This window comes from Pieris napi, chromosome Z, assembly GCF_905475465.1.
Source record: "Pieris napi chromosome Z, ilPieNapi1.2, whole genome shotgun sequence".
NCBI classification, from domain to species: Eukaryota; Metazoa; Arthropoda; class Insecta; order Lepidoptera; family Pieridae; genus Pieris; species Pieris napi.
Window position 1 is genome coordinate 4,631,353 of NC_062259.1, and position 27,921 is coordinate 4,659,273.

A 27,921-nucleotide genomic window follows, 5' to 3' on the forward strand; every position below is an offset into this window, starting at 1 on the left:
ATCACACTTAAATCTTATATAGTAATTCATATACCCTCAATATTATTGCTAGTGAGACAGATTTATTTATTTGCACTGGTCAATTTAAATGATTATTTTTCCGACCCAAATATCGGCCAATAGAATTGCACCATTCGACGTCACGTGGTACAACCTACATGGTATTATACTGATAATTTTTTGTGAAAATTTTCTCTGGTCGTTGCTTCAAGAAAAGTATTAAGTAGTTGTTTTATTCATTATGAAATTCTTATTTGTTAACTGTACATTTCGTCTCATGGTGCAATTCTATTTGCCGACATTTGGGTCGGAAAAATAATCCCCCGAATACCACACGAGCTTCAAAATTATCGGGCATTTCCCTCAAGGTTCCCTGCAAACTAGACTAGACTATATTAATTGTTAACGAACCTATCGGGAAATACCCGATAATTTTGAAGCTCTTGTGGTATTATAACTGAATAGCATTACTGATCATTTGTTATAAAAAGGTTTTATGTTTTAATTATTTTAGTTAATTTTTTGGCTTAATAACTTTTCTATTGCATTACTATTAAGTTACTGTTGAAATAGAAAATAAGGGAATATAAATATTTACGTGGGTAAAGAAAATAAAAACAGCACTTTAATTATCAAATTAAATATAATAATTGTGAAGTATTGTAATAATTGTGAACACATAATCTAAACAAAATCATACATAATCATCATCAGATACGGAATGAATATCACAATAAATCATACAATCAATCAAACGTTTTAATCAAATACAAAGATACATCGATTTAAACATTTAACCGAAAACCAATTACGGCAAAAGACTAACAAAAACATTTCGAACAAAACAAATATACAATAATTAAGTATCTTTGAACTAGAAAAATAATATTTCATAGAATTTTCTGCTTTCCCGTTATTAAATTGAACAAACGATGAATGGGAATTAAAATGTTTGTGCTTTTGTATGGGTTGACATAACATTTGTTACTGAGGCAATGGACGTAATTTCCATAAAGAATGGTATTTATGGCAACCAAAGCCATTTATTTTAGTCCCGGTATATTCATTTTTATCGGAAAGGGTCCAAAAGGGTAAAATTTTACAGCTTTTTTTATGTCAACTCTCATTGAAGAATCGTCAATGTTATCAATAAAAATTAATAATACAGCTAAACAAAGTCTGTGCTTAAAGCTCTACTTAAAATATAGCACAGATCGTAGAGGTAGTTCATACGCCTTCACTTAATGCTTAATACTTATAATACCAAAAAATTATAACACAAAAAAATTATAATACCAAAAAATTATAACAAAAAAAAATCATCGTAATAAAAAACACACAGTGAAACCTCTATCCAATTCTAATACTTCATAAAATAAATCAAAAACATTGTATTATCCAGAAATAAATAATTATTCAAATTACCAAAGATTGCAGTGTCACGAACATAGATGGAATAACGAATGACATAAACAACAAACGTTACAGACAGAGACAAAGCCACATAGGCTATCTCTTACAAACGCACACATAAGCAGATATTAAATTAAATGTCAAATTTGTATTAAAAAATAATATTCAAAATGTCAAATATAAAATAGAGACTTCACTGCAAGAAAAAAATCAACTATTTCTTACCGGCATCATAGCCGGCAAGAATGGTCCGAAGTGCAGTTTTAAGATTTTCGTTTGGAGTTAGTTCCATTTTGGACAAGTTGTGCCTACAGCATGGACACTGCTGACAATCCGTCGATTTAAAAGCCAGCTTTAAACAAGCCTAAAATAGTAAAACATTATATAATTTAAATGCCTATGAGACGAATTTTTTTTATCAAAAATTAATTAAAATATGTAAAAAAATTGTGTTCTATGAAAGTGCTGAACAAAAAGAGGTTATCATTGACCTGTATGTGATATGACGAGAAGCTATTTAAAGTTTCAATCATATGGTCAATAGTAAGTGTATGTATGTAATTTTTAAAGATACATTCCAACTTAGAAAACAGTAAGTTTTATCAACAAATAGTAGTTTTTGAGATATCGTGTCTATATACCGTCAATGTTTTCGATTCTTTCTTCTATTATATAATGCAGATATTAACTTACCATACAAAAGTTGTGTAGACATGGAGTGGTAACAGGTGAAACGGTGACGTCTTGACAAATGATGCACAAAAACACTTGAGTTACGTGTTCTATAAACTCCTGAAAAAAAAAAAATATTTTCTGGGGTCAACCACCTCCCTATCACCCAACTTCGTTTTTAAAAATAATATAATCAAAGATAAATTTAATTTATTAATATATATTAAGTAACTTTGCTTATGAACGTCAGTAAGAAACTCGAAAGCTTTACCGCCGGTTCTCAAATCAAGGTCTTACAACGGACGAGAACTGGGCCTATTTTTACAACTAAACCATTAAATCTTGCTCAATTTAAAGCAGTTATTTATTTATTTATACTTCGTTAACTTAAATATTCATATAAAAAAACAGGTTACATAACTTATAAGGCAACGGACGGCCTATTCGCTATTAAGCGATTTCTTACAGGCTAGTATGGAAAAATTAAGATTAAACACCTACTGAGTATTAATTACAAGAAGTGCCTAATTAAATTAAAGTCAAACATAAAATTACATGTAAGGGAGCGTTCAAGTATTACGTCACGCAATTTTTGGAGATTCTTGAGCCCCCCACATAACGCGCCGTAACGTTTTTCTGTACCCAATAGTAAAACGTTTCGTGACACCACCTCTTTATACCTAAAAATTATGCGGAGTAAAGTACTGGAAAGTCGAAAATAATATTAACAATAACGCGTAATTCAATCCCCGCCCCGCACGTAACGTTTTACAAAAGGACCCCCTCCCCCTCAAATTTCGTTACGTAATACTTGAACGCTCTCTAACACTAGAAATATACCAATTAAAACTTAACTAAAATCTAATAAAAATTATATTAATAAAAAGGTAAATGAGAATCTCCCTAAGATTAATTATTGTATTAATTTTTATATTTAAAAAAAATATATTTTTATTAATTAGTCATATATAAGTAACTACAAGGTAGAAGACAAATACACATAAAGAAGCTTCTTAAAGTTGACCTCGTCTGATATCAAGAGGTAAGGAGTTCCAAAACACAGTAAATTAAGAGTGATATAATTCAGTTTTATGAGTAAAAAATTTAATCAAAAGTTATTAATAAAAAAATCGAACGTTTCACCTTTATCAGCAAGGCACTGTGAAATAGGCGATTTTTAATCAGATTCTCAAAATGTAATGAATAGTTGTTATACAACCTTTACTATGTATTTTTGTTATATAACATCGCCTATATGTAGGTTATGAAGTCTCCAATAATACCTTAATAAAAATATAGTAATAAAATAATGTTTGCAGTTAAATAAATTTTCTTTTGTATGAAATAAATTCGCCTTTGTATCAGTTAAAAATCACCTAAAATTAGAGTAAATAAAACCCTACCTTCTTTCCATGTTCTTTGTATATGTCAACACATTCGTTCCACAATTTGGTATTCAAAGAGTCAGATTTAATGACAGCCAATTCTTCAGAAGTCAGGCCGGTTGCATTTTCCTTGGATTTCGGACTTCTGGCAGCTTTTTTGAATATGTCTGGTATTTTTGGGCTCGATGGCACTGAAAAAACAAATTTCCAGTATTAAAATACTATAAAATTGTCTTTAAAATATTCTTAATTACTTTTGATTTCATTATTCATTATTAACAATAACTTATAGTTACATTTAAAATTCCTAATTAATGAAAAAGCATTTTGACCTTTCGGGTTACCATCAGGTAGCCTTGTTGGAAGGCTCTGTATAATTAAACAATGTGGCATGGGACATTTCTGTTTGTTTACAGGTTCAAAGTGGTCTGAACAAAAAGAAATAACTAGAAAATACCGGTTCTTTGATAGGAAGGCAAATTGTAGGATTGTAAAAGTTCATTAGTTGTTTTCTACTTGAAAATAACGGAATGATTATCGGAGACGGTTGTTCAAACAGCGCCAACTTTCAAACTTTTTTAAAAACATTTTTTTCCCCGGGAATCAAAATGATCTCATGATTTACATTCAAACCTAACTACTCGACCAATTAGTAGTTTTGTAACACGTATTATTTTAAACTTTGGGTTGTCTGACTTCTATGCTGACCGACTCTAAAACAATTGTTTTCTTTAAAGTATCCATTCTCTGATGACTCGCTGATATCCGTTCGTTCCCCGGTAAACGAATCCGAGACTTACTAACCTACAGTCGAACCAATGAAGCAATATAATATATATTTTATGATAACTATGTGTAACTTACCTGAAGCACTTTTGTCTCCTTCTTTTGACTCCGAGTCGGAGGTTCTGACTTTTTTCGTTTTCCTTTCCTCTTCTTTAAGACAATTATTTTCTTTTAATGTTCTTTTTGTTGTAACATTTTCTTTAACTTTACGTTTTTTAGTCGGACGAGGAGAGTCAGAATCTGAAGAGTCATTTTCTTTGGTTCTTTTCTTGGGTTTACCCTTTTTGGATTTTTCCTTAAGTGCCTTTTTCTCGGCTTCTGCTTCAAGATAACCATCTGGATACTGTAAAAATAGGTAAATTAAAGCCAAGTTAAAATTTCTGTCAACAGCGTTTCAGGGGTGGCGGATTTTAATTTTAATCTTTTAGGCAATTATTTAATTTTCTGTAATCTATAAATAAACACCATATTTTGGATTTTTTTCTTTGGAACTATCAACACGGGACTCACTATTACTATTGCTGGCAGGGTCGCCATATAAGATTCGGTGTAGGGAATCAAGTAAACACGTCTATTTCGTATGATATATCGATTATAATTCCCCTTAATAATTAGAGTGCATTTCTTTCATAGACTAAAGCGTTACATATACATATATTATAGGTATCTTATTTTATACTGACATCATAATCGGCGAATTAATTCAAGAATGCTCCCAAATAATGGTGGAGTTGATTCAGTTCCTTGCATAAAAAAAAATACTAGTTAATTAGAATGACGGAGAGTTTCTTTCCCAGTCTACGCCCTTGATTTGGGCACCTTTACTAAATTTATTTCATGAGTGGGTTGCGTGTTTTTCCCATGAGAATGTAAGTGCGTGCCCCTATTTCACCATGCTTATAGAGGACACATCTTTGTTTTTAATTTATTTGATTATTATTAATTAAATATTAATTACTTAAGATGTCACATGGAACATGGTGTAATAATTGCAGCAGTTACAAACATTGTGCAAAACAAATGCACAAACTTGACGATGAAAAAGAGTGGCGGAGAGTTTATTGCCAGTTCTTCTCTTCCGTTCAACGTAAAAATAGAAGCATTTTTAAGTATTTCTTTTTTGACGTTCATAAGTGTATATTATGTTACCTAAATGAATAAATTATTTTGATTTTATTTAATTTGATACATAAGTGTTCCAATATGAATAATGATTGGATATGAAAATCACTACCCGATTTTTATAACGCGTTTCCTGAATTCCTCATTTTTAATTATATGTCAAATTCAGCACAGCTATTCAAGGTATAAATGTGATACGAAATGTATTTAAACTCAAATTAACTTAATTATAGTAAAATGCATTTATTGAAGTGTTTTTTTAATCTTCTTTCCTTCACATTAGCGTAATAAATTAGTGAGTAAATTAATTATATTATGTAACTAGCAGACCGGCCAAGCGTTGCTGTGACTAAGGTTTTTGTTACATAGTAGCAAACTATTCAAGGGAAACGGCAGGATAACACCGGCCATTGGGACCACCATGCTTTTTTGATGGTTATGCCATTAAATTGTAGCTTATGTGAAACGTATTTTCAACAGAGCGCCATCTGTTAGAATTGTGACTATCAAATAATAAACAAATATCTTTCAATATAATAATATTGCTGGTATAAATTGAGATGTAAGCTATCCTATCTTTTAAGTTGGATCAAACTACACACGGTGTGCAAATTTGATTGATATCGGTTCGGTAGTTTAGGAGTCCATCGCGGACAAACAACGTGACACGTAATTTATATATATTAAGATTAGTATATAGTGATCAGCAAGATAGTTTAAAATAAGTTGGACATATCTGATGTAAAGCAATACATACTCATATTGCCAGTAGGCTCGCGACTGCGTCGCCGTACTTGTAGAATTTGGTACACTTTTTAAGGTCCCTAATTTTGTAATACTTACGATAATAGGATATTGATTTGCGCCAGCTTCCCAAGGGGCGGGATTAGGGTCGTCTCTACGAAGTAAATATTTCCACACCTGATACCCTGAAAGTCCTTTTTCCGGGTAATATTTGACAACCTTGTATATTCCGTCATAACTGAAATATTGTATTCACTTCGTCTTCATATTTATTTTATTTAAAAAACTACGGCTCTACAACCCTTTGACAGAAAATGATGGCCTTTTGAAGAAAAATATGGTTTTGACATGGAAATTATTACCTATTCATCTACTGATTTCTTACAACCTTTATGGTTGTATCTTTACTTCTGTTACAACTTTAAAAACGACCAGCACCGACTATTAACATTTACACAACACAAAAAAGACTAATATAGCAATAATTAACAAAATAGCACACAAATCTATAATTATTAATCCAACAAATCAAAAACCATGGCAATCGGTCCAGCCGTTCTCGAGTTATAAGTGTTGTAACAAACACGACTTTCTTTTATATATATAGAAATTCTTTGAGAACCGATGACTACAGAAATATCTACCTACATTTTGCACCTAGATGTGTATTATGAGTCAAATTTCACCCGAGCGAAGCCGGGTTTTCATCTAGTCATTCATAAATCACGGCAAACGTAAGAGATGTTTGTAGTCATGGCGCCAAGTGTAGGCTCTTGTAATTTTAGACTATATCCAGTAAACAACAAAGTTTTACCGTATGCCTTCCTTTGGCGCATATTTGGGAAAATGTTTCATCATCTTGTAAGACCTGACAACACGGACAGGCTTGCCTTGTTTCCAGTCATCACCCGCGTCACCACCACTTTCGCTTATCACTTTCACTGCACAGTTACGTGCTAGCGCCCTATACAAATTAATATATGAAAAACTGCGGTGTTATTCATTATGTAATGGTCTATTCAGAAATAAATATTTAATTCTAGTCTGTAGTTCAGAGTTAAACGCGATCAAATAAACAATATTTAAAAATGAAATATTATAAAACATTATAAAATCAACATTATTTTGTGTATAAAAAAAATATATAATAATTGTAAGTGTAAGATTCGGTTAGACTCAACAGCTTTTATAAAGGGCAAAACTTATTAATTTTGTCAAATCAGATATTCAGATATCAACCATCAAACGCTGAAATATATATTTAAAAAAAAATTACTTTCTTTAATTAAATTTACTTTAATTTAATTAAATAAAACTTACTTATTCTCCCTGGTAAGTGTTTGATCACAGGATTGTTCTGCAGTGCGCTTATTGCCTGACAAATCTCTACCACCGCTGCCAGTGTATGTGAATTCATAGCCATTGTCATAATCGTCCTCATATCCACCTAAGATTCGTACATAATTATTATGATGAGCCCAATGATTTTTTAGTCTTGAGAAATATATATCAACTAGCAGACCCAACAGATAACGAAGCGTTCAAGTATTACGTAACGCAATTTTTGGAGATTATTGGCCCCCCCCCCCCCCCCATGTAACTCGCCGTAACGTTTTTCAGTACCCAAGTATACAAGCGACCTAGTAACCGCAACCTAATCAGGTTATTAAAGAAAGTATGAAGATACCGACTGCAGCGTCATCTGCCAGGTTGATTTGTGAATCTAAACCACCCAGGGCTCCACCCAAAGGCATACAAAAAAAATCATTCAAATCGGTGCAGCCGTTTAAGAGGAGTTCAGTGACATACACACGTACAGTAGAATTATTATATATATGTGTAAGCGATACTATCTTTTAAGTTAGATCAAACTGCACATGGTGTGAAAATTTGATTGAAATCGGTTTAGTAGTTTAGGAGTCCACAGCGGACAAACAACGACAAGCGTAATTTATATATATTGAGATATAATTGAGTTTAATATTTTGTTGTCTCGAACTGATTACATGTAACCTAATAATGAATAAAATTAGTTTTAAATTAACATTGATAAAACAATTCGAATAATTATATAAAACTTTTTATTGAAACATTTAAATATTAGATCCTTTTTATAAGGCTTTGTATAATGTGTGCCAAATATTTTTTATGGATTAGAATAAGTACCCGGTGCAAATTTGACAACCAAAATTAATCGCATCTAAGATGCAATCGTTTGTTATTATTACACTTAACCTACCTATTTATTAGCTACATAAACAAAAATAATTTAGCTTGTCTAATGCGTTTTATTCTTATTGCCCTTTTCGTTTCCCTTAGGCTGTGAGCGACCTATTTTAATATTTTTTAAATATGGATTCAATGTAAATAATATACTCTGCTTTTTGACAATGTCTATGAGTACAGTTAGCATGACAATGAAAAAGAACTAGCAAAAAAAAATTACCTCCAAGGACAATACTGTAAGCGCCTTCAACATCTCGGCCATGGATACCGGACACTGGTGGTCTATGTACCCCAGACTCTGAAAGCTAAAATCAAGTTTTTAAGCTACTTCAAAAAAAGGAGGTTATCAGTATGGCATGTATGTATTGTTGGAATATGATTATATTTGTCTGTGTGTATACTATAATTCTAAAATGTAGTCTATAAATTTCTCAAAACTAAAAATCATATCTAGATCATTCTTGTTCTATATCGCTACAATTCAACGTATCGAACAGTCTCAATATCATTAAAATCGGTGCATTACTATTGTAATAACTTGTTAGTTCACTTGACAGGTCTTTGGAATCGGATATTTGTTAGTTTTAACTATTTCGGTTTTAAGTTTTCTAAAAACGTCTACATTTTGTATTTATTTTTTATTTCACATCTTTAATTTATTACGCAAACAAAAAGCATTATTAAAACAAATTTATCATTAGTTTTCATTTTTCCACACTTTATCGCACAATATTCAAAGGATAAACAAAATATAAAAACAGCCTAAGCGATCTCTTCCAGGAAGACCTAATAGAAATTTAAATGTAATAGTAATGGCAGAAATCGGGCACTTATGGTAAAGGTTTGAAGGTTTACAGCGATTATAGTAAATTCGCTTTATTAGATTAAGATCAACAAATTAATGTTTAGAGATACACAGATTGTTAATATTTTTAAAAAATTATACATAAACAATAGAAACCTAAGTTTGACATCCTTGTCAACCTTGTCCCTCCGGATGTCAACTTAGGTACGCAGTCACCCGGCTAAGTTTTATCTTACACTACTCAAATAAAAATCACGAATCGTTAACCAACTGTATAGTGCCTTATACTCTCACAATATTAATATTTAAATCATGAACAAACCTGAATCCTAAATCTCCAACACATTCCGACTTCGATACCAGGAATCGGACCAAAGTGATTAGCAGGCATAGCACAGGTTCTTGTTTTGCCTGAAAAATATTTAATTATGTATGAAATATTAAAAAGTATCGATACAACATTCTGGGTGGATGTTTGGTCTTCACTCCATCACATATATATAGAGCAACTGAGCAATGCATGTCATAGATAAGTTTTCGATTTTAGTGGGTTAAAATTAGATTATGCGAGACCCCTAGTGGGACTTAAGAAATAATATATTCATATGTATAATTTATAAATTCGCTGTTGTCATTATTTCAATTAGCAGCAGTCGCAAGCGAGCTTTATATAATAATTTATAATCACATGCTATGTAAAGCCGTATAAAATATCGACACAATTAAAATTATACGAAGCCAAGTTTTGCAAAAGGGTTACTAAAAACATCCTTTTTTATATAGTACAGTTTACAATGTATAGCTCAGGGCGTCTGATCTGAATTATGAAGAAAACGTAGATAATGTGTCTGCCCTATATCCCTAACATTATATTTTTAAATAGCAAAGGCCACGCAAAGCAAAAAATAGAAATATATATTTATGCTATTTATAGTATAAAATAAATAAATCAGTGGCGCTACAACCTCTTTAGGTCTCGGCCTCAGATTTCTGAATATGTTTGATCATGATCATTTTTGAATTTAATAGGCAAGTAGGTGATCAGCCTCCAATGCCTGACACACGCCGTCGACTGATTGGGTCTAAGACATGTCGGTTTCCTCACGATGTATTCCTTCACTGTTCGAGCAAATGTTAAATGCGCAATAAAAAAATAGAAAGAAAGTCCGTTGGTGCACAGCCGGGGTCGAACCTACGAACTCAGGCATGAGAGTCGCACGCTGAAGCCACTAGGCTAACACTGCTCGACTATTTATAGTATACACATGAGAAATAGAAATGCAGTCGCAATTGTACATCTACAACTATATAACTTCAATTCAGGAAGTACCATGCTAAAACAAAATAAATAAATATTATTAATATAAAACTGGATATATGTTTTGGATAACTCCGCTACCAATTACGGCATATAACAAATGCATTGTGATTCCCGTAGATAATATATATATATATATATAATTTAAAAATACTTGTCCTTACCAATTCTATAGAGAAAAATGGAGTGGTCTGGAGGCCTTTACTCGTGAAGATGTCCTTACAACTCTTTAGTTGTTTTTGACTTGACTTTAAGGATTAATTTATTTTATTTTATTCAAATATAATAATAAATATTGATAATTAAGAATAAAGTAAGATTTTTATTTTACTTTATTTATTTATTATACATATACATCGCACAGCGTACGCTTAAATAGTTGATACATTATACGTAAATATTAACGTTAAAGAATTTTTGGAATTCGCTTTTATGTACGCGAGTAAAGCCGCTGCAACAGCTTATGTTGGATAGGAATAAATAATAAAGACGAGACCTGCATCAGTAATCTGTAACTTCGTGCAAGTTCGTTGTCATTTTCTCAGCTATTTTAAGTTTATTATTACAAAACCAGCTTTTCATTTCGATTTTATTAAGAATTTGCTAATTTGAAAAATCCCAAAATAATTTTTTTCTTTATACAGTGCATTGATTGTGGAATTAGGTTAGGTTTTTTATGATTATTTAACAGGGAACAAGCGCAAGTGCGTTGCCGACGCTTTAAGGACTCTTAACCTATGATTCCGATGTATATAAAAATGGAAACGCAAGGTCCCATTGCGTGGTCTTGGTTTAATGTATGTAATGTATCGCCGCGAACGCTTTGATTAAATTTAAAAAAAAACTTACCAACGCATGCCATGCCTCTGCCCCAGTCTCTATTACTTTTGGAATTCTTTTTGATTTGCTTTGCTGCACCTGGAGCAACCACTTCGTTTGTATCTCTCTTACAAGAAGGGCAGTACCAGTCTTCTTCGGGCAGTTCCTTTAGAGGTGGATCCAAGCACTTCATATGGAAACCGTAGTTACACTCGTCGCAGAGGATAATCTGGAAAATCATACGCGCAGTAATTGTAATATGTTTAATTATAAAATTGGCTATTAGTAAGTTGATTAAAAATACACTATTTTGTGTAAAAAATTATGAATTTATTTAAATTAATAAATAATTAAACTCCTATGAGATATTAAAAACAAAAACAATTTTGGATTGTTAGCTTCCTTGAGTTTATTACAACTTACTGCTGGAATTGCAATTGTTTTCACAAATTATTTTTTCCGTAACTGCCTGATTGTAAAAAAATATTAAGAAACACTATTTACTAATATTAGCAAATTAAAGCTATTTTATCATAATGCATTTCAATAAGCAGTGTTGGTGGTTTAAAAGTGACTTAACTATTTCAATTTTCCAATTAAAACAAATATTGTGACTATTACTTAAACACAAAAATCTATTTTTTTTTCTCTTATATGAGGCTAAGTAAGGTGTTAAGTAATACCACCCATGGACACACTGTTAGAAGTACGCAAGTGCGTTGCATGTCTTTTAAGACTCCCTGGGTTTTTTTATGTGAAAGGAGGCAAACGGGCAGTAGGCTCACCTGATGTTAAGTGATAGCGCCGCCCATGGACACTCGCACTGCTAGTCAGGCAAGGCTAAAGCAAAGACCCATATAGGGTACAACCCTATACGCGCTACTGAATATCAAATCTATAGTAAGTACCTCATCAGGTGATTCCTTTCCATAGCAGATATAACAGCCACATTCCTTACAATTTACATCCTCATCATCACGACACGCTGTGCACCTTAAAGGTTTCGTTCCTAAATACATACATTAATTATTACTAAAAGACAAAACAAAGACATCAATTTGATCTTCACTTTTTGAATTTGGTTAACATAACTTTAAAATCCCTTTAAATTACATTTTTTTTTAAATAAAAGTTGTCAAAATTATTCATGAAATATCAAAAAATGGTTTTTCATTTAAATGTCACTAACTTGGCTCAGGAGGGTTAGAAATCAACTTCTTGTACTCTTCAGATCGTTTCGCTAGTGGAACAATTTCTTCTATTGCAAATATTTTATCATGAATGGGGACTTTGGTGTCATTTTGAGGTATCGCATCTTGACCAAGATATAGTGTTCCCACTAGTTCATAACCTCTTCTAACTTTCTTTACTTCCTCCACTTTAAAATCATACCTGAAAAGTATTAAAACAATAAAAGCTGACAATATAGAAATAATTTAGAAATCTAAACCTACCTCAAATTCGAAACATGATTTAATTTCTATACTTACTTGGTTCAAAAACAACTAAATCGATTTTGATTAAATTTGGACTATCCCACTAGTTGGAATAGTTTTCAAGAAATTTGCAGATAATATACAAACAAATATTATCTAAACCAAACAATATCACATATATACAATGTAATAACTTCATTTTCTTCAAGTTGCTTGTAAAAATTAAACCATAATGCAATAGAGGCTGGTAATTGAGCTACAAAAGCAGTACTTTTTAAATATTATTTCACTATTTTGATATTATGCTAAGTATAAGTAATATATCATAGACAAAGAAAGAAAATAATAAATTTATTTAAAATATATTACCAAAAGCCTTTTTCTGATGATTTGTTAATGTTGTGGTTGATCATAACCATCCATCCAGGTTTCACATCTTTGATATCAATACTATTCCGTGCTCTTGGCCTAATTTCTTTTAACTTACAAAACTGATCTGAATCATCCTCACTAAAATATTTTTACACATATTAGGAGAATTTTAAATATTTTAGTTTATGTGTATTCTATATTAAAATTCAGAACTATGATGTCAAAACTCTATTTGACACATGGAAATAATACTTGGTGCTAAATGTTCATGTTTCTGTTGTCAGGAGAGCATTGAAATTGGTATACATGTCACATATGGCCTCTTATCTAAAATAATAAACATTAACACAACAATACTTACAACTCTTCAAAATGTACTTGAAATAGTAAATGCTCTTCTTGCCCTATAATATTAGTTTTGAACTTATCTTTCATCTGTTTGGCAAAAAACTTTTCAATTCCTTTCTTTTTACTGTTTCCTGGAGGCTGGTTCTCAACATCATTTTTATCATATTCACAAGTATCTCTGGGAATGTCTGCAACATTAGGGTCTAGCACTATTCTTATAATTTTTGCTTCAAACCATGAACCCTCATCTCTGGTTCGTACATCAACTAAATCACCAACTTCAAACAATGTGCTGGTAACATCTGTAAAGTGACAAGTAACATTTAGCTAACAATTATTGAAATACACCAATACTGTTAAATGTTGATTATTTAGGATGTGGATGTAATTTAGAATGAGGGTAAAAAAAACATTATATAAGGTTTTGTTGTAAAAAAATTGCAGTAAAATTACAATCACATACAAATGGATGCAAAAGATGATTGTCGAGTTGGAAGAGAATGGAGGAGATGCATACCTACATACAAAGATGTACCTAAACCTAGTGTCCACACTATGTGGACTATTGTTCTTATCTGTTTAATTTACGTTAAATCATAAGTTCACATTTAGCAAGCTCTTAATATATTCTTTATATGGCTTATATAACAAAGAATTTCAGATATGATGTATAGAATGATAAAATGGACTTAAATACCTTTGTATTCAACTTTCTTTTCTTCAGACTCTTTGGGTACAGTGAGTTTGAGTTCCTCTTTTATTTCTTCATTTTGTACATTTTCTTCTGGACATTTCACCATCAATTGGACAACATCATTAAGTTTGATATTATAGTCATGGAATGTGTATCCATTTTCAAGCTAAAAGTACATAATAATATATATAAGCTGTGTTTAAGCCTGTATCAACATAACAAATTATCAGCTCTCAGTAAATTGTTAAGCTTTGTCTTAGCACGAGAATGGTAAATTTGGTAGAACTTAAATAGCCTATTTATTGTTAAAAGCTGTGTAACATAGGTGGCCATAAACATTGAATATTCAATTAATTATAGTTCCATGGCCATGATAGCTTTGTGGTTATGACGTTCTCTAGATTCCTGTGATAAAACATTTCAAATAAATAAGACAGGTAGCCTGAGAGTGTACCACTAATTATAGAAGCATTTAAATTTGCAATAAAAGTTATAAAAGTACTTACAACTTTCCCTCCATAGAATAAACGTTGAGATTTGGGTTCAACGCCAAACTTTTCTTTTATGATACGCCGAAACTGTTCTATCTTCGTTAGTTTAGATTCTACAACAACAATTGTGTCAGGTTTCCCAAAAAATCTTACTCTGACATGCATTTTACCAAGGAATAATGAATTGTGCCCGTTTTTTTTAAATTGGCACAAATGACAAAACGTAAACAAATATGGCCTCCTACTACCTGAAATTCTAACAGTTTAACCAAAGTTTAACTCCGAAGAAAGGTGGAATATAATTCAGCCAATAATTTAAATATCTCAATAATTGATGCATTATCTACGCTATGTCAATGTCAAAATTGCATGTATCAATTCTATCTATCTACTTTTTAAAGTTAAAAATTGGTATAAAGTTTTTTTTCAGGATACAATAGGAAATGAATTACTAGGAGTCTGAATTATTAATAAAATATTGAGTTACATTTAAATAAGAAAGTTAACATCTATGTTAATTGCATAGAACGGAACATGATTCTTAATTTCGCAATGACAATTGACATTTGCGTTTTCCACTTACAAAATTACCAATTTTGTAAAATACGATTTAAAAGCCTATTTAAATATTTTCACACATTTTTAGATTATTTATAAATATTACAAATCCATTCCTTTATATAAAAAATGGTTACAATACGCTGTCGGTTTAATTGGAAGGAGTTGTGGACACTTGCTTGGTACATAAGTATAGTTTTCTGGCGTGTCTAGCGGCACTCGTTGCTGAGACTCGAGAGTAGTTTTATAATATTAAAGTTTTCTTGGTTGGTTAAGAGTGTATAGGATTAGTCTATAAACTATTTTGAACCTTTACCAATATGTTTAAAGAACAATTCAAGGTTGTGTTGCAAGATCCAGCTTTTCGTTTAAATATATATTTATTTCTACATATGAAAATCCTGTTAAGGATATTGACCTTAAAGCAAAATCATTTTCAAGTAGGTGGTACAGATACAGCCTACAATTTTTTCAATTTATGTTAGTGGATGTAATAAAATGTTTCAACATAGGCTCAAGTTTCCACTTATTTAAGGGTGTACTGACTAAAATACTATACTTATTCTCATGATACCTGAGACCTACCATAGTTAGATTTTCTCCTGGACTTGTAGACCATCCTGAAGTTGCATTGTTTATTTTTTAAGTTCAGAAAGTTTTCAGTTATATAAGTTACTAAGCTGTCAAATTTATGACCAAAAGCTCCATTAATTCTACTATTTGAATTATTATTTCCTGTGCATTTATTGTGTTTAACACAATAAAACTTAACTTAAAATAGTGAAACTTTATATTCACTAGTTTGCTATTTATGATAACTTTTTTTTAATTTCCAGGGAATATATAAAATGGAAGACTGCACAAATCATTTTAACTATTCAGTCTCTTACTTACAATGATCATATGAGTTTTAACTATGCAATTGATTGCTTGTTAGAACCAGTATTCTGGTTTGTCGATAATTTTGCTGGTTATTTAGGAAGGGTAATAATAATTTTTTTATGCTTTGGTTGGAAGGTCATTTGGAGTTGGAGAGTTTTTGACAAATTATTGAAATTTCAGGTATTTGTATTTAGTGTGACAATTCTCACAACAGCAGTTGTTGGCATAGCATATTGGATTGGCTTACCATATTGGTGGCACAAGAACCCATACTTTACAGTATTTCTAGTAATTTTTGGTAATTGGCTGTTACTGAATATTGTGTTTCACTATTATATGGGTGTGAGTACACCACCAGGCTACCCTCCTCATGTAAGTTGTTTAAAATGGGTCACTCAAATAATACAAAATAATTGTCCTAAGACTATGTATTAACAAATAAACCTTTTTGTTCAAATAATTAATTGAAGTTAGTAGTCACATGAATGTGTTGAAAATTTATTTTCGGCCAGTAGGTGAACAGTCTATGTAATCATTATTTTTATATTATTAGCATTCACTGCAGATTATTTAAATATTTAGAAAAATACCTACCCAATTTAATAATATTATGGTAGAACTCTCATATTTATAGCAGAACAGTATGCTTAAATGACCTTTGAAACATCAATAACAATGATACAGGTTGTTTTTTAACTTTTTAACACAAGTTGATGCCTTACCCCTACGTATAATTTTAGTCAAATTTACCTTTGTTGTGAACAAACCTTGTTACCTTTAAGGTAGGGCCGTATTTAGGGGAGGGCTATCGGGATTACAGGCATGGGCCTACTCCACAAAAAAGAGGCCACAATAGACATTGTTAACAAAAAAAATTCCTTAGTTTTTGTTTTAACATATTAAATCATTGAACTGGATTGATTTTTATTTACGAAATAATTTGGGCCAGGGAGTGGAGTTTTTTTATTTGTTTTGACGTTAGTAATTCACATCTTACAATTACATAAAGAGGTTATATCATTTACTTTCAGGGTGCTATATTGATTGAGGCTGCAAGTATATGTAAGAAATGTATATCACCAAAACCACCACGGACACATCACTGTTCAGTGTGTGATAGATGCATACTTGCCATGGATCACCACTGCCCTTGGCTTAATAACTGTGTGGGATATTATAATGCCAGATATTTTTACTTGTATATGGTATATATGGTTGCTGGAATTTGTTTTCTAATTATATTTGGAATAGAGATTGGCTATCAAGTACTTTGGGTGTATGATGGAGGTGAGTATAATTAGAAGAAATATATTTATATAGAATTTAGAATACATCAAAAAAGATAAGTTTGTGTTGCCACTTGCCGTTATACTCTGTCTATACTAAGTCTTAGCAAGAATTCACCAGAACTTAATTGATTAAAGGAATTTCTAAGCTTGTCAGAACAGTATGTGTTTGAGAACTTGCCTCTGAACTTACTATGACAAGATGCTTAATATGTTTACCATAATACTTTACAATAACATGTCTACATTCTATGTTTCATGATATATAGATATTCTATATATTATATGTATGCGTCTGTGAGTTTCTATAAATGACTGTATTTTGACTTGTCTCACAGAGTAAATTCTCTAAGGAAATGTAAGTGGAAGTTAGCAATGAGGCCCATGTATCTCTTCTATCAGTCTTAAAAAAAATTACATTCATTCCAGATTCTACGCCAATCAAAGATGAGCCTGATTTATTTGGTCATCCATTAAAACTGAATAAAAGTGGTGTTCTCGTCCCAGTTAAAGATATTCCTGAATATGATTCCATCAACTTTCCTCGTGAACATATTCTACCCACGCCAGAGATCACGCAGTTAAATCTCATATCAGCTGATCCCTGGAAGCGGAAAGCTATAGTATTTATGGCTATCACCTGTCTTTCTGTTCTTTTGGCACTCGGAAGTCTGGTTTCCATGCATGGTAAACACATAAGTAGAGGTGAAACTAGTGTGGAGTCACATATTAATGCAGCAATGGAGAGAAGATCCTCTACATTTAGGAATCCATACAACTTTGGTAGAAGAAAAAACTGGAAGATATTTCTCGGTTTAACACAAGGTAGGACGCTTTTACATGTACTATTCCCATCAAGACACGCGCCCACAGGCAATGGCCGTACATGGCATATGATTAATAATGGCATAGAAGACTGGCCCTAAGAGCATTTTGGATTTATGTATTATACTTTTTATTAGTTAAACTTAAATTTAAGATTAAGTTACTTAAATTATCAACCATTGTAGTCAAGGCTCTAATAATTAATTTAATAAAAGCTTAGGATTAATTCTTATTAATCGTATATTCACCAGAAATATTAAAAAAATGTGCCCCATATTTCCCAGTAAGTGCTGTTGATGTTAAATGCAATGTAGATCAGTTTATTGTGGTAGACAGTAATGATAAATAGAATCAATAGTCTAATAAGATATAATATACATGTAGTATCAATGGAATTCATTGAATGGTTCGACATTCCACGACTTAGTCCAGTTTTCGAGAATGAGGTTAAACTTGGGAATTTGTAGTTTAATCCTCTTATCGAATAAGATAATATATTAATAAGTCTCTTTTCCGCACAGTGTTATACGGCATAAAGAGTGCAATTAGACTGCTTTAGTTTTTATGGATGTGTTAAGTATATTTGATATTATAACTCATACTTTAGTTAAATTTTATATAAACAATTTTTTAATTTTCCCCAAGCGGTAGGCAGCGGCCACGGCCATTATCTCTAACCTATTAATCCTTTCATAATTTCCCCTTAACTTTGCACATAGTATGTCTGACATAATCCCAAACTCTCTTCTCTCTCACTTTGGGCGCTGACCGCACCTGCGTTTGTTGGTGCATATATACCATTAATAAAACGTCGTGTCGTGCCACTTTCATCCTGATTCAGGGGAGTCTTAGACCCACATATTCATACACATACTCCTTCATTCATACGGCCAGAAAGGATGATGCCAACGCCCTGGCATCCGTGACTGGATTTGGGTACTCCCGTCAGTAAGCCAGGGCAGTCAATTTATAGCGAATTGTAGGAGTTAACATGTATTTATCATTGTAAGTAATTATTGCAATTATTAACTGTTACTGTCATATTATGTTTTTAATCTAGTCATTATATATAAATGATGACCTTCGTAGTCGCTTTAATGTTAAAGTATTTTGTATGGTAAGAAGTAGCATTGTAGCGCAGTCTTTAAACCAGACTTTACATAAGTATATTTCTAGAGAAATACTATGTATCTAATCGCATATGTGTTGTAATGAACAATCATTAGCTACAAAGCTAAACCCGCTTATTCATAATACTACATCAGTCTGATTGAACTGTTTTAACTAAACTACTTTTTCGTCTCTTTTTGTCATAATGTGTATGCGCTGTGGTGAAAAGAGATAGCAGTTAAAACGGTGCAATTAGACTTATTTTGTATAAATAAGAGTAAGAGTATGTAGTTAATTCCACATTTGCTCTAATGAGTTCATATTTCTAACATTCCAACACATTGAATCTAGTCAGTATTATTCCTCAAGTTTGTTTAAATTCGAATCTATTCTTACATTGTGTTCGTCTTTTTAACCGACTTATAAAATCTGATAATACGAATAAGTTTACATATTGGTTGCATATTTAATTATTACATAATTTTTGTTTTAATAATTTAAGTATCAACTCTCGTAAATATTCGTGCAAATATGTTGTTTTCAATATAAAATGTGAGTAAAGTATTGACAAAATGTTGTTTATTGTATTTCAATTGTATTAAGTTGTAAATATAAATAATATATTAATTAAAGAACATTTCGCATTATTATTTTTAAACTTAACGTTTTAGGGGAATAAATATTCATAAACTACATTCGATATCTACTTTTAATGTCTGTTATATGTGATAAGTGTTGAAAGACAATATTATTACAGATTGACGTACCAATCCATAATTTTTTTACAGGGGTAAACAGGCAGGAGGCTCACCTGATGAATGATACCGCCGCCCATGGAAAACCCTAATAGCCAGAGGTTCGCGAGTGCCTTGCCGGCCTTTTAAGCAAAAAAAAATATGGCATATATTATGGCGCAACAGCATTAATAAGTTTTTTTTCGTGTAATATAATCCACTATTGATACATTGTACTTATATACAAAGAATAAATTCATATGGTCGCGTGGGTCCGCACCGATACTGTAATTTCCAGCTATAATCGGTATCGCTTAAAGTTAAAATCGCAATGGCTAGGCTGTTGAGAGTTAAAGAGTGCTCTTGGCTTCATGCATTTTAATCTCATCTTAACGATAAATAACGGTTTAAGATTATCTCTCATAAAGAAAATTACAACATTGACTTACATAAGAAAATATACTACATTAAGCTAGCTTATAAATTAATAGTAAACATTACAAAACGTGCAACAGTAGGTAAGAAACAAAAGGCTTATAATAATTTAAAAAAAAGGGTGCGTGTACTTATGTACGCGCGTAAGAAGTTATACTTCTTTGGCTTTCTTTATTTTGTTTAAATATTAAATAATTAATTATAAATATTTAACGTTAATAATTTAATAATATTTAGTATATTATTCAATTACTAATTATTAATAATAATAATAATTTATTATATTATTAATTCAATTTAATAACTAGGTATGTTTTATAACCTTTTAACTAAGTAACAATAGGTCTTTGTGAAAAAGCATTGCTAAATTTCTTTGAAAAAATAATTAAAACTCCTTTATTCGTTTAAAAGGTACTACAAAGGTCATTATGGTCATTCAAAATTCTTGGCATAGCTGCTAACTTCACGCATATTCTATTTCTTTTTACTTGTAGATTGTCTTATTCCCATCTCGCTCGCGCACGCTCGGCTGGTTTAAAAATAATTCGTTAGTGGGCAACTTCATACTGATAATTTTGTGTCACGGTGCGCGCGCATCGTAAAATTTCACTCTCATAAATTTTTCATAACGCGCCTAAAGAAGTATAACTTCAAAACATTTCACATACATTGCAGTAGGTAAGGTTGTGCATGTTCAGGAATGTTACATTCCTTTTAAATAAAGAGTTATCTCATTGCTTGGACATACACCGGTCGTTATTAACCCAAACTATCTTTTAAAATTAATTTAATCTAATTAAGTTAATCTATTTTATAACCCAGGTACATATATGCATTTTTGGATCTCGACTCCCACCAGGCAAAGTACAAAGCACGGTTCAATTCACGGAATATAATGTTTCTGATTGGCACATGACCTCAAATATTGACACATTAAGTATTTCATGACATTTTCTGTATGAGCGCCTTTTTGTGTCTTATGAGCCGGCTCTACACGCCTTGTAATTAATGTATGTATATATACACTTTGTGTGAATTAGAAGAGTAGAAATCAGGTTTGCTATTAGTATATTGACATTATTAATTTATTAACCTCAAAAAAAAGCCTCGCCTAATTGTCAAAAGAGGAAATTCACAAAGTCGCCTTGAATCAGTCACATATGGTATACCCGAGGCTCAATAATAGCCTTGGCCTTAAATTGCATACGTTTCATTGATCATTTTTATTTTTCATAGACAAGTATCTTAAGTATACCTAATAAAGGCTTTTGATGGTGTTAACCATGAAATATTGATCTGAAAGCTTCAACACGAAGACAAAGTTTCAACCTGATGGACTTGAACTTAAAAGAAAGGATCAAAGGTTCAATGTCTACTTACGAAGTCACTTCTACTTTGTTTACATAGTCAGTAACGGCAGCTGGATGGCAACAGCCGAAAAGCTTACAGATTATAGGCCCCTAAAGGTAGGATGCAAAGAAAGATCGCAGCCTGTCCAAATCTGCTGACCTATAGTGCCAAATACGGAAACATCCCAAAAAGCGGGGCCACGGTGGACCCTTGTCTAGTTGGCACAGTATTTACTCCGGACGACGCAATGATCCGACGAACCCAAAGGACGGTCGACGGTGACTTGGTAGTTTCTGGAAGTGGGGTTAGCAAAAGGTCCGATAAATATGGTTTGTGATCATCCACATCTGGTATTCGCGTAATTGTTGGGACCATTTTTGTCAAGTTAAGTATATGCCGCCATGATGGAATATTAATCGCGTTGAATTAGGGTGCTCAATTGGTAAAGTCCACAGAGAGCGTAGGAGAGGTTGCCTTCAGTAATTTTTTAATTCATGTTTAAGTTTCGATAGTTCTGACGACTAAAACGATGAAAAGACAATCTAAAGAATACACTAAAAGAATGTCACCTCTATCAATAATTTTGACACATTATTTTTTGCCAAATAATAAATATCATATACTAAGTACTAACTATAATGTACTACGAGAATGCAGTTTTATTATTAAAGAAACTGATTTAGTTGCTTACTTTAATGTTCTAATAATGGATGATTTAAAAATAAAATAATAAGTGGGCGATTTCATCCATTAAATTAAAAAGTATCATTTCATCATCTTTCCCTGTACTTGGTCTGTTGTCACTCTCTGAATTGCCATTTGTCTATCTGATTTATCAATTGTCAATAAATTTAGGAAAACGAAATGACGTAAACACCAAATAGTAAAATTTATCTTCACAAATTACAAATAGTATCTTCTACAACCTTGTTAATAAAGAAACGTCTTCGATAAGTTATTATTGTGAAAGCGCGTTCCAAGTGATAAAATACTTATGTAGTGATTGGGGAACAAAAATGTACTCGTGGTGTCTTATTACATATTGTGCATTTTTTTTTATAATTTTAAGTAACGGTGCCGTTTTACGGGACGACGATGTTGACCACCAAGGACTTTATAGCAAGGCAGACCAAGTTACAATATTAACAAACTTAAATTTCAACAAAAAAATTTATGGCCAACGAAATGCCTATTTAGTTCAATTTTATAACAGCTATTGTGGACATTGCCGGGCATTTGCACCAAAATTTAAGAGCTTAGCTGCAGAAATTGCCCCATGGGAAAATATTATAAAATTAGCGGTTATTGATTGCTCAGTTGAAGAAAACAATGAAATCTGTAGACAATTTGAAGTCATGGCCTACCCATCGCTCCGATATTTACATGAAAAATATGTTATTGGTAATGCTTTTGTTGGGGACAATTTTATGTTTGCAGACACAGTAAAAAAATTAAAAGCTCAATTAATCATGAAAATGCGATCTGAGCAAAATGTAGGTCGATTACTATTTGCACCTAATCTAGGTATTGCTGCATATGGTTCTTATGCTGCAGCTTTAAATACTGTTTCCGCTAATGTTGTTTATACTTTCCTTGTATTCGAAAGTGAAAATTCAACAGTTGGTTCAGAACTTGCCCTTGATATTAATGACTATAAAAACATTAATGTTCGTCGGGTATATGAAAACAGTGAGTTAGCTACAATTGCAAGTGTCACTCAATATCCTGGTCTAGTTGCTGTTAAATCAACTTCAGAAGTCACTCGGCTCACTCCAAAGAATCCTACAAAGCAGAATCTTCTTAAAGCTGTTAACACATTTTTAAAATCTAATGACTTTGTTTTTCCTGTAAGAAGCAAAGTGGTAGAAGACAATTCCGATAGTTTTATATTTTCTGAAACTTCTACTGCAGAATCTGATATTGTTTATTATTCAGACTTAGAAAGGACATTAAAAACCAGTTTACATACAGAAATATTGAGGCATAAAATGTTGAGTGGTGAAGTTTTACAAGCTCTGTTAAATTACCTAAATGTTCTTATTGTGTCATTCCCTGCAAGAAAAAACCTGAAAGAGTATTTAACTGACTTACATAATGCTTTAGCTTCAAAAAATGAATGGAGTGGTAGTGAAGTTTATCAATTAGTCAAAAGCCGTGAAGCTGCTCATGAGCCTGTATATTCAAGCAATTTAGACTATATTGGATGTAAAGGCAGCCAGCCACAGTACAGAGGGTACACATGTGGCCTGTGGATTTTGTTTCATACTCTAACTGTAAATGCTGCTCAGAAGCCTGGTTCACAAGGGCCTAGAGTACTTAGTGCCATGCATGGCTATGTAAAGCATTTCTTTGGTTGCACTGAATGTTCCCAACATTTCCAAGCAATGGCAGAAAAGAACAAAATATTTCAAATTACAGAAAATGACAAAGCTGTCCTCTGGCTCTGGATTGCACACAATGAGGTTAATTTAAGACTGGCTGGTGATGTAACTGAAGATTCAAAACATCCGAAGATACAATATCCCAGTGTTGACAATTGTCCAAAATGTAGACTCGCTCGTGGTGCTTGGAATTTACCAGAAGTTTATAAATATCTGCAAAAAGTGTATGATGCTGACAACATAAGAGACCTACGAAAAGCAAGATCTGCAGCAACTGCACAGAGCCCACTTTCCAGTCTGGATATTGGAATGCTAAGCCTTCTGTACATATTTTCTTTTTTTATACTTATTTTAGCTATTAAGTTTTTACTTTCGAAAAGGTTTTTTAGAACACGTCGCTATAAACATGCCTGGGGTAAAGTATAAACTAGCTATTGTTTTGAAATAATTTTGATCATATTCAAACCAATACAACAATTTGTATAATGGGTGCTCTCTGTATTAATTGTAGTTTTAAATTTACAAAACATTTAAGTAAGATAATTATGATGAAGATTTTAAAAGCATCATTCACCCTAATAGTATGCTGTTGTTTTAATTTATATAGGATTAATGTAATAAAGCTATATATATATATATTATTTAAAAAATATATATTATAGAATAGAGATTTGCTATCAAGTATTCTTGTTTGTTAATTTAGCATAATAGCAATTATATCATTCTTTATGTTGTTCTACACACATATATATATATATATATGTCTAAGTAAAAATAGTTCATTTATACATTTTGAAAATTGCTCAAGTAATAAAACATTAGCTCCTTGAAATACTCGGATATAAAGATACAATTAATAGTGTACACCAAAAAACATTCCATAAAAGGCATTTTTATAATATACAACTAACTGGTTTTGATGCATCAAATGTGTGATTTTGCATACATTGATAATTTTTTTTTTATTAATTTTATATTATAAAATAAAGAAATATTATTGACAAGACATTTTTGAAAATATTCTTATATAGATGTTTTTTTTAGATATAAATTTTTTATTAGATTATTAAGGTAAAATGTTATAATATATTTTAATAGAATATTTACGTGCTCTTTCTTACTTATGAAACGCAATTTATTTTAATAAGTCATATTAAAAAAACCATAATCATAATAGATTATCAAGTCCCCATGATAAATGTGATTTTAACATATCATCTAGATTTCATTTCTCCCATTTATTACCAAATGCAATGTTCATTTCATTTCATATAACTTCCGTTTTGGTTTTGTTACATTAAAAAATAATTCTTTACGCAGTTTACTTCATCACGTCTGGAGAAACTTCCTATAAATAAAGTAAGGTCAGTTTTGATCTTATTAATCGGTGGCGGGCAGTGTGGTTAATTGTTAATTTTACGGTTTAAAACTGGAATAAGTCGTTCGTTAAGCTATGTTACTGTTTTATTATAATTACATTTACTGAATATAGTGTTAATTATTCATATGTGATTATCAGCTTGCATTGTTTATTAAATTAATTGCTTTTGTAGCTATATGCTTTTGTTCTACACTTATTACAATAATTATTTTGTACTGTGTGTTTTTATAATAATAATAAGTCTTTATTTATCAATATCTAGTTTACAAAAAGAAGGTTGTTATTCTAAGATGCGGCCACCGTCCGAGAGAAGGCCTCCCCCAAATTTATCTACCCTATTTTATCTTTTGCCGTAAGCATAATTTTTTTGCTAGCTACCCTTTTAATCTCGATGGCCTTGTTTCTCTGCCGATGGGCAAATCCTCCCTGTCCATTTACATTTGAGTTGTAGTGCATGTTTCTCAGCGTTTATTTTTCTTTTTCCGCGGATGACTTTCACTTCTCTGTTCGTCACTCAGTTTAATTCCAAGAATACTTCTTTCTATCGTACGTTAGCACGAACGTATTTTGGCTTAAACTTTTGTACTGGAAAGACAAGTTTATGCCAAAGGCACGAATCTACCACCACCTTTTTCAGTTAAAGTGGAAGCTTACTCTTGTGAATTTTCTTTAAGTTCGAGCCGAGTTCTCCTCGTGCCTTATTTTCTCAAATGAAACTTGTTTCCCAAGATAAGTATAGCTGTCTACATACTTCGTGGCTGTTCCTTATAATAGCATATGTTTGAAGTCCTATTATATTGCTGGTAGCATTTAGATCTCGTTTGTTGTAGTATTTTTTTGACATCCTCTATACGTCCTCAGTTACGTTTACTTATTCAAATATCTCGAGCGCATTAGCTGGCGTATTCTTTTTTTTTTCGACAAATGTAGGTCTTAATATTTCGGAGAAACGCTATATTATGTATCTTGGGGTAAGGAATGTCTGTGTTAACTCCTTTCTCGGTCCTAAAACAGATTTTTGGCCCAAGTCTTCCTAGTTTTACGATACTGATAGACTTCTCATAGTTGTCTTTTGTCCTTCTTCGATATGCTCATAAAAGACATAATGTTTCGTTCTTGTATAATTGATACATATGAAGTATCAAATTTTAGAATTATTAATATTTGTTTTAAATATCGTATTAATTAGAAACACTACCCCGAAGTGGCAATTTGTTAAACTTTTTAAATATTTTATTTGTGTTTTTTCTAAGTTTATTCGTGTCACGATTGGCTTCTATCGATTCTCTTCTTTTTTCCAGGTCCTTTCAGGGTAGGAGTTTTGATTTTTCAAGAATCGCTAGTCTTCCTTTTTCTCCTTCCGTATTAACTCTTTTTGCAATTTATTGAGTTTGTTAAAGGAAAATCTTTCACATAGAACAGAGTATTGATTCAAATTTAGTCTTTTGTTTAAAGATTTTTATTTCGGCCCATCGTTGCTTTTTTCCCAATCTTCCACACGTATTCGATGCTATCGTTGCACGACATTTAAGTCTATTACTTCCACAATCATTGTTTTCCTGGTCCCATTTTTTTTGTTCTCGGTTTCAAAAATAAGTAGCTTTTCCGTCGCGAGTTCTTTTCCCTCTGGGTGGTTTATTTTAAGATTTTGTTTTGGTTATCGAAATTTTTCGTTCATGTTTCGATTGTCTATTTAATATCATCATTTATATCGTGCATGTCGAGTTATTTGGTTGATTGCGTCTTGCCTTGGTAGTAATATACTTTTTATTTCTCACATTCTCGCCCTTGTCTCAAAATCTAAATTTATAATACTTATCAATTAGGAAAGTAACTTTTAATTTTGTGCTTGGAGCCAGGGTTCGAAGTCCGACATCGTATTAGACTGGCTCTAACAAAACCACTAGACTAACTCGGCTTTTTCTATATTATATTTTATTACCTATTAGATAAATCACAATTTTTATTTTAATGAATACTAACTAGTTATTTTTTCAGGTTAATGGCATGACGGACCGATGAACATTATGAACTTTAAGAAGTCTTTTACCAACATTCATCCAGTGAATCCTTAATATAATGATTGTTAATTAATTTTAGTTTTGTCAATTACAAGTTAAGAGAAAATGATATCGATATAAATGTAATTAAAGTAATTAAATTATCATTGAATTTCATTTAAATTAAAATGGTAAATAAAACAAAATAAATATATTTTCTGAATATAATACGAATAGAAATCACGTCAATACACATGCATAAAAATGTGAAAACACACAACTTGTGCCACTCAGTGCGATATTCTAAATTATTCGGAATGAGGAATGTGATATGAAGTCATTATTTTC

General features: G+C 31.7%; 3 protein-coding genes across 10 annotated transcripts; 2 read left to right on the forward strand and 1 right to left on the reverse strand.

Annotated features, from left to right (window-relative positions):
• Window positions 1–624: 624 nt before the first annotated feature.
• LOC125062448 (E3 ubiquitin-protein ligase UHRF1-like) lies at window positions 625–14,975 on the reverse strand. Its single transcript, XM_047668386.1, has 16 exons — window positions 14,647–14,975; window positions 14,144–14,306; window positions 13,460–13,748; window positions 13,096–13,236; window positions 12,480–12,682; window positions 12,199–12,299; window positions 11,321–11,519; window positions 9,476–9,564; window positions 8,569–8,653; window positions 7,443–7,569; window positions 6,937–7,086; window positions 6,222–6,360; window positions 4,335–4,599; window positions 3,489–3,661; window positions 2,107–2,205; window positions 625–1,777 (listed from the first exon to the last, which is right to left on the reverse strand). The coding sequence occupies exons 1-16, from the start codon at window positions 14,794–14,796 to the stop codon at window positions 1,628–1,630; spliced, it is 2,523 nt and encodes an 840-aa protein (XP_047524342.1). The 5' UTR covers window positions 14,797–14,975; the 3' UTR covers window positions 625–1,627.
• A 221-nt stretch (window positions 14,976–15,196) lies between these two features.
• Window positions 15,197–19,929, forward strand: LOC125062449 (palmitoyltransferase ZDHHC16). Of its 4 annotated transcripts, none has more exons than XM_047668387.1 (5): window positions 15,197–15,371; window positions 16,026–16,173; window positions 16,252–16,443; window positions 17,103–17,358; window positions 17,787–19,929. In XM_047668387.1, exons 1-5 carry the CDS (start codon window positions 15,319–15,321, stop codon window positions 18,281–18,283), a joined length of 1,146 nt encoding a protein of 381 aa, XP_047524343.1. In that variant the 5' UTR covers window positions 15,197–15,318; the 3' UTR covers window positions 18,284–19,929. The 4 variants fall into 4 exon arrangements, with proteins under 4 accessions (XP_047524343.1, XP_047524344.1, XP_047524345.1 ...); XM_047668388.1 differs by lacking the exon at window positions 15,197–15,371 and adding an exon at window positions 15,384–15,629; XM_047668389.1 differs by lacking the exon at window positions 15,197–15,371 and adding an exon at window positions 15,394–15,530.
• A 2,723-nt stretch (window positions 19,930–22,652) lies between these two features.
• On the forward strand, window positions 22,653–27,738 carry LOC125062697 (sulfhydryl oxidase 1-like). Of its 5 annotated transcripts, none has more exons than XM_047668772.1 (3): window positions 22,653–24,515; window positions 25,513–25,556; window positions 27,572–27,738. In XM_047668772.1, exons 1-2 carry the CDS (start codon window positions 22,828–22,830, stop codon window positions 25,544–25,546), a joined length of 1,722 nt encoding a protein of 573 aa, XP_047524728.1. In that variant the 5' UTR covers window positions 22,653–22,827; the 3' UTR covers window positions 25,547–25,556; window positions 27,572–27,738. The 5 variants fall into 5 exon arrangements, 3 of the variants coding, with proteins under 3 accessions (XP_047524728.1, XP_047524729.1, XP_047524730.1); XM_047668773.1 differs by having other exon boundaries at window positions 25,513–25,551; XR_007119308.1 differs by having other exon boundaries at window positions 22,653–25,556.
• Window positions 27,739–27,921: the final 183 nt, after the last annotated feature.

What these genes read in the sequence shown, in the direction of transcription:
- LOC125062448 (XM_047668386.1), bottom strand. Translation starts at nt 14,796, where the DNA reads ATGCATGTCAGAGTAAGATTTTTTGGGAAACCTGACACAATTGTTGTT. An exon ending in TTCTAACCCTCCTGAGCCAA is followed by an intron (nt 12,300 to 12,479) that starts GTTAGTGACATT and finishes GTATGTATTTAG; the next exon opens with GAACGAAACCTTTAAGGTGC. An exon ending in GTTGGAGATTTAGGATTCAG is followed by an intron (nt 8,654 to 9,475) that starts GTTTGTTCATGA and finishes ACTTGATTTTAG; the next exon opens with CTTTCAGAGTCTGGGGTACA.
- LOC125062449 (XM_047668387.1), top strand. Translation starts at nt 15,319, where the DNA reads ATGGTTACAATACGCTGTCGGTTTAATTGGAAGGAGTTGTGGACACTT. An exon ending in GAGTTGTGGACACTTGCTTG is followed by an intron (nt 15,372 to 16,025) that starts GTACATAAGTAT and finishes TTTAATTTCCAG; the next exon opens with GGAATATATAAAATGGAAGA. An exon ending in TTGCTGGTTATTTAGGAAGG is followed by an intron (nt 16,174 to 16,251) that starts GTAATAATAATT and finishes TTGAAATTTCAG; the next exon opens with GTATTTGTATTTAGTGTGAC.
- LOC125062697 (XM_047668772.1), top strand. Translation starts at nt 22,828, where the DNA reads ATGTACTCGTGGTGTCTTATTACATATTGTGCATTTTTTTTTATAATT. An exon ending in ATTGGAATGCTAAGCCTTCT is followed by an intron (nt 24,516 to 25,512) that starts GTACATATTTTC and finishes TTCTTTACGCAG; the next exon opens with TTTACTTCATCACGTCTGGA.